General features: G+C 40.8%; 1 protein-coding gene across 1 annotated transcript; it reads right to left on the reverse strand.

Moving 5' to 3' along the window:
* Positions 1-934: 934 nt before the first annotated feature.
* On the reverse strand, positions 935-9,676 carry dync2i1 (dynein 2 intermediate chain 1). Its single transcript, XM_070928207.1, has 24 exons — positions 9,662-9,676; positions 9,371-9,424; positions 8,557-9,250; positions 8,412-8,479; positions 8,092-8,322; positions 7,919-7,984; positions 7,466-7,516; positions 7,301-7,306; positions 6,964-7,195; positions 6,709-6,811; positions 6,494-6,623; positions 6,250-6,361; positions 6,069-6,163; positions 5,828-5,957; positions 5,456-5,628; positions 5,095-5,257; positions 3,886-3,999; positions 3,716-3,777; positions 2,884-2,935; positions 2,721-2,781; positions 2,309-2,408; positions 2,056-2,187; positions 1,563-1,786; positions 935-1,479 (listed from the first exon to the last, which is right to left on the reverse strand). Exons 1-24 carry the CDS (start codon positions 9,674-9,676, stop codon positions 1,308-1,310), a joined length of 3,240 nt encoding a protein of 1,079 aa, XP_070784308.1. The 3' UTR covers positions 935-1,307.
* Positions 9,677-10,030: the final 354 nt, after the last annotated feature.

Consider the following 10,030-nt stretch of genomic DNA (forward strand, 5'->3'; position numbering starts at 1 on the left):
TTAAGTAAACGAATTAAAAACTGGAAAAAAAACATGGTTTCAAGTTATAAGCCAACCAAACAACAAACAAAAGTAACTCACCTTGTAGCTACTCCTTTAGCTAAAGAGTAGCTTACATCAGTTTGTTTTTGGGTCTTCAATAAAGTTAAAGATTTGTAACGTTCGGTATTAGCCTAAAAGGTGGGTAAACTAAGTTAAACTTTGTCTTTACCTTCCACCAACTAGTAGTTAGGTAGCCCGGACGCAGCAGTACGTCTGTAATCTATACAAGTGTTAAGTTAATTTAGCTAAAAATAATGGAACAACGGTAGCATAGGTGTGCTAAAAGTTTGTTCTGTCGGGTCCCAGCTCAGTCGAAGGGCTCAGTCTGTGTTGCTAGGCAACGGGTCGCTCGGCAACATCCATGGCTGCAGGTCGCACAACTTTGACCTGAAGCAGCGAAATGGTTTCTAAATGGTAATAATTGCGCAAATAAAGGTCATACCAACCATTGAGGACGCTAAAGCCACGTCCTCAGAGTTTTTTCAAGGGATTTGAGATGTTTAGGAGCCTGGGGAGGGGGTTTACTTTACCGGACATTTTATAGGCATACAATACTTTATATTACATTTTGACTACAATAAATAAATAAAGGATTCATTATTTCACCACCAGGATTGTAGTCTTGACATTGGCAGAATCCATGTGTCTCCAAATTTCTTTCTGATTCACTTTTTTTAATGAAATAAAATGTTCCTCTTTCTTAGCTCATGAAAATCATGACATTCTGAATTCACGCAAGTAAAATTTAGGGACAATATAACTGAGCTGTTAAGTAAATTGTTCAATAATCAAAACATTTTCAAGACTTTTTCTAAAATGTTGGCCCTTGTTGAGCTTGAGTTACACAAAAATAAAATTTTCATAGCATTAAATAACAGATATACTCAGTTTATTGTATAAAAATTAAACTTGTTAATACTGTACAAATATTTTACATTCATGGAACAGTAGAAATATGTACATCAACAAACATTATATATTTCTTATAATGTATTTATGGAGGATGTTACATGTAGTGTGGCCCCTATAGAGGATCTTTGGTATTTAGCCACATTCTTCTTATAGTCCAATGTTAATGTAAGATTCTTCTAGCCATGTGTAACACACATCAAATCTAAATATGACATATACTATACAAAGTGACTGTGACAAAAACAGATTTATAAATTGATCTTTATGCTCTTCCAGAGTTTAAAAATGCAGTCAATCTTTTGAATTAGCACAAACACACCAGTCTAAATGCAGTCATACAGGATGAAAGTGTTTCAGAAGGCTTCAGTCATCATACTCTCCAACTTCTCCTCTTCTGCAGTAACGGGCACAGTAAAATCTCTTGTGAAATACTGCATTTCTATTTTTCCTGACTCGTGTGCCAGTACTATTCCTGAATATGTGTTTTGTTGTCCTGAGTCTCCAAACACAGCCATTGCTGTCACCCTGAGAAGAGAGCAGAACACACATCAATATAACAAATCTAAAATTCCTCAGAAAAATCATCCCTCATGTCTGTCCGGCGTTACCTGTCAGAATTTACGCTTTCGGTGACCACAGGCTCGGTGTCATTTTTCAGCAGGTCCCATATGTGGAGGTTAGAGGCTGCATCGAGCACACAGAAGACTGTTGGTCTGGTTTGGGCCCACTGCAGTGAGACCACTGGTTCACCAGTTGTACCATTATTCCACTCTGCCACAGGCTGCTCATGACTGACTGCATGCAGTCTGATGCTGCCATCCCCACAACCCACCTGGAATAAGGACAGGCAAAACAAGTTTTAAAAATATATAATATAGTATATTATTGTTTTAGTTTATCTTTTATATCAATGGTACTTTGTGTATTTTTTTACTTATTAGTATGCTCACCAAGGCAACTTTATTGTTCTTGCTGTAATGGCAATAAAGTAAACTCAAACTCAAATCATTACTATCTCTCAAATGGAACATAATCAAAAAAAGCTAGCAGTTTCCAAGCTAATCTAATTTGGGGAAAAAACAAATAACTTTGCACTCTCACCAAGAACAAGCGTTGCCTGAAGGGAGAAAAGTGGATTGAGCTGACATCAACAGGTCGGACTCCAGCCTCCTGAAACCTGTAAAACTTTGGTGGAGCCTTCAAACCGTGACTCGTTCCATGATTGACCAGACCCTGGACAGAAATTATATTAATACACTGTCACAAAATGACAGAAAAGGGCACTGGGGTCCGAATACTTTGAGAGGGTTAATTTGAAAGGATATCACACTATTGAAGACAAGATTACGCTCACCATATTGGTGCCAATAAAGAAATGATTGGAGTCTGTTGGAAGGAATTTTAAATGAAGCGCCTGTAACGGCCCTGTTTTCACTGAATCTCGAGGCGATACCCTGAGAGCCAGATAGATCAAGAGAGGGAGAAAAATGCCAAACCACAGGTCAAAGGTTGCAACATTCCCAGCCAAAAACAAACAACACGTGGAACACGACACTGCATCCCATTCACACTGCACATACATGACTGCTTATATGTTCCCATCAAATGTTGAGGTGAAAAAAACAACAGCCCACAGTGCATAACAAACAAGATCGTATGACCACGGCGGAGCAGCTGTGTTACACTGGCCAAAGACATTGTAGGGTATTTTGAGCCGAGTGGCTGGCAGTGACGGATGATCATCACAAGCTATTTATCAATCTCACCTCTCAGCAGTGAGGAGGGAGGAGCTGTGAAGTAACTTTACTTTGCCCCCAGGCCTGAGCCCTGCAAGAGAGAACGACAGACTGAAGCTGTTACCACATGTGTGAGAAAGATGAGTACATTCATGGAAAAAAGAGGGTGTGCTCTAAAACGTGACTGCCTTACCTAGATCTGTTGGCGAGCCTGCCTCGTTGGCTTTTGGGAGTTCCACTACCACCTAAAGGACACAGAGAGGAAATCACACAAGTCCATCATGGCATACTTATTTAGGGTACAATCATGCTGAAAGTTTTGGAACAGTCCCATCATTTTGAGGGATGTAAACAGGAAGTATAATGTCCATGGAGTTAGCTGTGGGCTAAAACTTGTGCCCCATTTGTTTACATTTTGGCAAATTGGCACCAATAAAAGCATGCCGAATTAGCTATTAGCCATTCATCTTTGCCATGGATGTACAGAACAGTCACTGTATTACTTTGATACTGAAAAAAAAAATGTGAGGATTCTCAGGCAAGCTCTGGAGTTATAAGGAGCATCTTTTTTTCTATGATTTCTAATCAGGTTTATGGTCATTTATTCGCGATGGACATAATGGAGATATCCTCTGTAAATGTAAGTCACGCTGAATCTGAAAATATTCATGTCTGTGTGTTTAAATTAGAGTTTAGATTTTAGAGAGTTATGACTCTGAGAAGGAGTGTGATTTTTGATGCAAATTGCAGCAATCAGGCGTTAAGGGTTTTGCCTCCATGAGCTGCGTGTTACAGCCACTGCTGCTGCAACTGCTGATCCTGTAGGTGAGCAGGCGGGCAAAACAAACACCAGCATGCACCTGCCACTTTCACCTCACACAGTATCTTCACCTCACGTCCCTCCCTGTGTGACCCCCCCCCCCCCCCCCCCCCCCCCCCCAACTCTCCCATGTACCCCCCCACCACGAGGTATCCCTCTGCTGTAGAGAGAAAATATGTAGGATCTACTTCATTGCCCAACCTACCCAGAAATTCAAAACCCCATTTTCATCCAGAGAAGCCAGCTGGAATGACAATCCTGACGACTCTGGATTATGAAACACAATGACAATCAAGTGTTAATAACAAAAACATTTATAAAATGATACGCAAGATCTTCAATCAATGTGTTAACCATTCCTACACCATTCCATACCTTCCTCAGATGCCAAAAGGGGGACCTCTGGCCTCAGCCCCCCTGCTACAGAGGAGGGGACAACTTCTACGGACGTCACAGATGAGAAATGGCCTGAACCGGCCATCACTGCATCTGTTTTGACAAGGTGACAAAAGCGAGGATATCAGCACACACTGAATCAACACCACTGTTACGTAAGAAGACAGCCTCTGAACTTTAAGTGAGAGAAAGGGCAGAGGCAGTCCTGAATCACCACATGCAGTGAATAAGGATGTTTGCCATTTAGTGCCTGCTGACATTCATTTCCTTGGGACTGCAGTGCAAAGTGTGACATACACAACAACAAAGATGACCGAGTGAAAGATCAAGGGGCTTTATATTCTCAAAATAAGGGCAGGCAAAAAAAGCTCCGTGAACACATGCTTGTAAGGTTGTAGATATTAGCATGGCCAATGACATGGTATATTTTCAGGGAAACAAGGTATCTGCAGGTCTTGAAAAGGCTTACAAAGCACTGATTTTTCAAAAAAACATTTAATTTACAAATGTCTTGAATATTTTTTCATAGTAACATTACTGCTAAAATGTTTTTATATGCAGTTTTAGCAAAAAACAGTGCTATTGTTCCAGACCTCTGACTGAAAATGCATATGTGGACCTTAAATAAATTATAATTTTTTTATTGATGAATTCATCCATCCATGGATTTTCTGCTGCTTATCCTGTCAATGTCATGTTTAATTATAAATTATTTATATTACTAGAATCATTGTTATATACTGCTGGCAAGTTCTGACAGAAATGTGACATAAATATCAATACATTCATGCACTTGGTAAGTCATTCTAAGCCTCATCATCCCTGCTGGTTTTCAATTATATTTTTCATTCTTTGGCCGGTATGACTGGTATATGAAACAGGTATTAAATTGCATTCTATGTGGTTTTAAAAATGTCTAAAAAGTCTTAAATTTAACTTGGTACACCCAGGGGAAATCACAACCTTCTTTATATAATGACAACATTTCCAGCATAGAGGACCAGAGAAGGAAGTGTCATATAAAACACAGGAAAGTTATTAATATGGTGGAGTGAAATTGTCTGAAAATCTCGGCTTCAAACTCATGCATGAACAGGAATTTATCTGTGGTATTATCGTATCGGCCAGTGCATCTCCATGTATTGAAAATACATTGAATTCTGAGGTCAACTATCATCGGTAACATACCAGTGGAGAAGGTGGGCTGTCGGAAAGTCCACTCCTCCTCCCCTATCTTCAAGCGGTAATGGTTACTAGCATGCTCCCTCAGGTCCCACAGCAGCACAGAGCCGACCGATGTGCCTGCAAACACCAATATGGCCTTTCCAGGGCTGAAGCAGCAACACTGCACCTGCAGCAGTGAGCATTGAAAGGGGGACATTTGGTTCCTCTGCGAGTTCTTCGCAAACTTGATTTCAGGCCAGAAAATCATAAATCATGTGGAGAATTACACTGCAGTTTTGATTGTCATTGTTATTTTCAGGGGGCAAGCAGAGCAATAAGTCCTGCTGATTAACGTTGAGTGTGTTGAAGGTTCTGAAAATGTCACCTCAGATTCGTAGAAAAGGACTTTTTGAGGTCTGGAAGGCTCCCAGATGTTCCAAATACAGATGATGGTGCAGCTGTCAAGACGCACAGCACTGGGCTTAGTTGTGGGGCTGTGGACTGACATCATGGTGTGCCTCTGGACCTGAGAGAAGTGCACCAGGCTGATGTGGCGACCTGCAATTGACAAACAAACTCAACCATCAACCAATCCCTGAGAAGACGACTACCTGAGTAGATGGATGTGCTGGTTTATACAACATGTTCTGAACAACTGCTATGGTCCACAAGGTACAACTAACAACTGATGAAATACTAATGAGAATAAAGTGGTTTGTGAGGGCAATTAGTGCAAGAACAAAATGTATTTGTGTACCATAAAGAAAAGGCAACTTGGTGTTGAGCTGTAAACTTCCATCGCTGAAAGACAGCGTGTCTGTTTGAGACCTCAGCTTCCTCAGGGATTTTCTCTCAGCCAGATCCTCTTCCAACAGGACAACCATGACCTGGATTCAGTCACAAAAGACAAGAGGCGTTAGCTTTGGCCACAAAAACCTGCATGTAGGAAGTCCAGAGCTGTTACATTTTTAAAACTGTGTACGAGTAAAAAAAGTAACCTGTGAGGCTGAGCTCAGAAATGCTGTCAGACGCTGTGAATCAAAGTTCATTTCACTCATGGTTTTGTCTCGTGCTTCCTGGGAGAGGTTTGGATCTGTCAAAACAAAAACACAGTTGTTGAACTCTACATGCAAACGCTGAGTTCACTGGAGAAAAGAATCATGGCTTTTCCTTCCTCACCACCACAGGCTCCATGGTGCTCTGGAGGATGCTGCGTCCACTTCTCACACACCTCTATCTCCTCTGTCTGAACGTCTCGGTCTGTATTATCCTCATTACACTGAATGTAAGCCTGACAAGGAAGAAGCTTTCACGTTATTTTTACGGTAAAACATTATTATTATTATTATTATTAATTATTTATTTTTCTCTTTTATAATTTGGTTCCCGGTATCTGTGTAAGTAAAAGAGAACAAATACCGACCTGCTTAGTGTTGGCAGTTCCAAAGCTTCTAATATACATGTCATATTCATTAACAGGTGGCAGATCCAAAAGGGAGAAAGTCATCGAGAAATCCAGATCAATTAAGCGAAGAAGCTCTGTACTGCGTTTCCTGTAGTCAGAATAAAATACACATTGAAGGTACAATTGAAACATATCCATTTAACATGAAGATGTGTTTTTGCCAGTAAACATACTTCTGTTTTGTGGCAACTTTCTTGCTGACTTCACGCTGCTTTGCGGCCACAAAGTCGATAAACTTCCCACGTTGGGAGGCTCTATTCGGGTTCTTTTCAGATCCTATTAACAGAGCAACAAAGATGCATTATATCCCCTATAATTCTGCACAAAATATGCAGACGTGAAGCAAGAAATCTGGGTTCACTGTAACATGCAATAACACCAAGTGCTTTACTTAAAATACATATTTTAGACAAAAGAAAGAACAGTACCTCTGGACCACTTAGGCCTGTCTTCCTCCTCTCTGCTTGTAGTTTGTCTGGACTGAGCTGTTCCGACTCTCTCGTTCTCTTCATCCATGGCTCTCTGAATTGCTTCAATTTCCTTTCTCCTTTGGGCTGTAAGTTCCTCCCTCTCTTCACCCAGCTCTGGATGCTCTGGTTCCTTCTCGTTCTCACCTTCATCTGCGCTCTCATCCATCTCCTCAAAATCCTCCTCATAATCCTTTGAACGGAGAAATGTATCACTTATTACATACAATATGTTTGACGCAAAATAAAAACAATAAACAAGATGCTATGAGCACTCATAAAAGCACCGAATACTCACCAGTTTCTTAGAACATAAATCGATTACAGCATGCAAAAGTAACACAAAAATTAGTAACATTAGTAAACAAATGTTAAAAAACGAAAATTTAAACATGATGACAAAACTGAGAGAGAACAGAATTTGGTTCGACAGTATTTAATAATAAGAGGGCTGTATTATTACCTCAAAGTCATCCTCATACTCCTGGTCAGCCACAGCTTCATCTTTGACAACCTGCAGATGTCACATAAATGCATGAAGTACAAAATATCTTCAATACTTAAATAAGTGTGCAGAAACTCTTCAGCGAAAGTGAAGTTGAAAGTACTGAAGAAGGAAATGAGTGCATAGCATGCAGTACAGACTGTAAATGGCTCACAGACCAAACAAAAAGACCACCTGCTAGCTTAATTTTTTCAGCTCATAACTTCATATAAAGAAATAGAAATAGGTTTTGCTTTCATGCAAGCAAAGGAAATGTAGCTGTGAGATCAAACTCCATTGTAACTGGCATGATATTTTATTGTTTACGTTCAACCAGTTGTCAGTGGGAATAAGAAAAACACACCGCCACTGAAAACTAAAAGCAAAAGTCCCCGGAAACGCACAGCAAAGTAACCAAGTTGAGCATCTTACAGGCTCCTCTGTGTCTCCTTCATCTTTCACACTAACTGTCCACTGCTCAGATACCTTTGCTACATCCTGGATCACAAAATGACACATTGGGGAAAAAAGCCATATAATTAGGGAAACAGAAAATAAAAGGATATACAGGTTACAGTATACAGGCAATTTATGGACATACAAACCTCAGTTTTAGTCTCATGCCTATGACTTTTGTCAGATGCTGGTTTCTTGGAGCTGGTCTTGTCTCTGTGATGATTTCTTTCCGGCTCCTCCTCCTCCTCTCTGTGCCTTCTCTCTTTGTGTTTGTTCGACTCTGCTCGCTCTCTGTCACCACGACGATGCCTGACCTCTTCTCCTGACCCCTTCAAGTCTTGATACTCCCTGGATTCACTGTTATGCTTCCGCTTTTCGTCCTGGAGAACAGCAAAATCCACACAAAAATGGAAACAAAGGATATTGACACAACTACTAAAATTAATACAATACAATTAATATTACTTACGTGATATCCTCTCTCTTTATGTCTCCTTTCTCGCTCCTCTTTATGTCTTCTATGTTCTTCTTTGTAGTCTGAAATCAGAAAGACATATGGAAATAATAATCCCGTGAACATGGCAAGCTAAGTGTACACACTGCTGTGGCCTCACCTCTTTCCTCCTTCAGTTCCTTTCTGTCTCCATGCCTCTCTCGTCTTTCTTTCCCATTCGTCTCGTCTTCATATTCATCTTTGTGCCGCTCTCTCTGTCGATGCCGCTCTCTCTTCTCTCTCTCATGCTTTTCTATCCGATCTCTTTCTCCGTCTCCACTTTCCTCGTGTCTCCTCCTCTCCCTCTCGCTCCTGTGCTCTTTGTCCCGTTCTTCTCTTCTTCTTTCCTTGTCTCTCTCTTCCCTCCTTTTGTCCCTGTCCTCCTCGTTGCGTCTCTCTCTGTCCCTTTCCCTCTCTTTCTCCTTATCTCTGTGTCTTTCCTTGTCCCTCTCCCTTTCATGCTTTTCCTCTCTATCTCGCCTCCTGTCTCTGTTCTCTTTGTAATCATCATCGTACCTCTTTCCATCTACCATCTTGTCTCTTTCCCTTCTCTTGTCCCTGTCCCTCTCATCTTTCCTATCCCTGTCTTTATCGCCTCTCCTATCCCGTGAGCCCTCTTTCCGTCGATCTGCATATCTGTCTTTTTCATCTTCATCTCTTCTCTCTCTTGTACTCTCCCTTTCCCTCTGCTTGTCTCTCTCTCGTCTGTACTCCTTCTCAGGGTCTCTGTGTCGTCTCTCTAAGGATTCCCCACCTCGGTGCTGTCTCTCATTGTTATCTCGCCTCCTGACATAGTCATCACCATGTCCTTCCTCCTAAAAAAAAAGAATAAAATACAACAATTTATCTTACCTGGATGTAATTTTGTTTGTTGATATAAATCCAGCCTGAATCATCGCCTTCTGTAATTCTTTCCTAAACTCTCAAAAACTTACCCTGATGTGTCTTCTCAGGTCAGCTGGTTTCCATGTGTCCTCCTTGGTTATTTTCTAATAGACAGATTTTTATGTTCACTTGATGACCGTATCAACGTTCATTCAAAGACAACATAAACATGTTTACGACATCAAACCAAATCCATGCCAGTCAGCCAAACAAACAACGTTCATTTTCTCAGATAACTAACGAACGTTTGATAACTACCACAGCGGACACGTAATTTTATAGTGAAAATACACTTCCCAGCTTGAGTCCGCCCACGGTAATGTCAAAGATAAAGCAGTTACCTTGTCGCTATGCATGTTCTCATCTGTATTTTTATTTCTGAAGTCTTTCAGTCGCCACAAACTAGCTCATATTTGTGTAATGACGCCGCCATGATGGCAAATCTCTAGCGCGCAAGCGTAGTTAGTCGAAACCAGGGAGATCGCGTCACCTCGGCTTGACAACAGGCTTATTAATCAGCAGCAGAGCAATCCCTGGAATCAACAGCCAGTTGCCGTGGCAACAGTCAACGAAATATGTATCTTTAACAAACCATATTAAAATTGGCGTTTCAACGATTATAACGATTGACACAAATACATCTGGAGTAGTTATTTTGTGTTTGGTTTAATTTAAATGTTTGTTTTGAACAAAACTCATCCGTTGATCGA

The sequence above is a fragment of the Enoplosus armatus genome, chromosome 21, assembly GCF_043641665.1.
Source record: "Enoplosus armatus isolate fEnoArm2 chromosome 21, fEnoArm2.hap1, whole genome shotgun sequence".
Lineage (NCBI taxonomy): Eukaryota > Metazoa > Chordata > Actinopteri > Centrarchiformes > Enoplosidae > Enoplosus > Enoplosus armatus.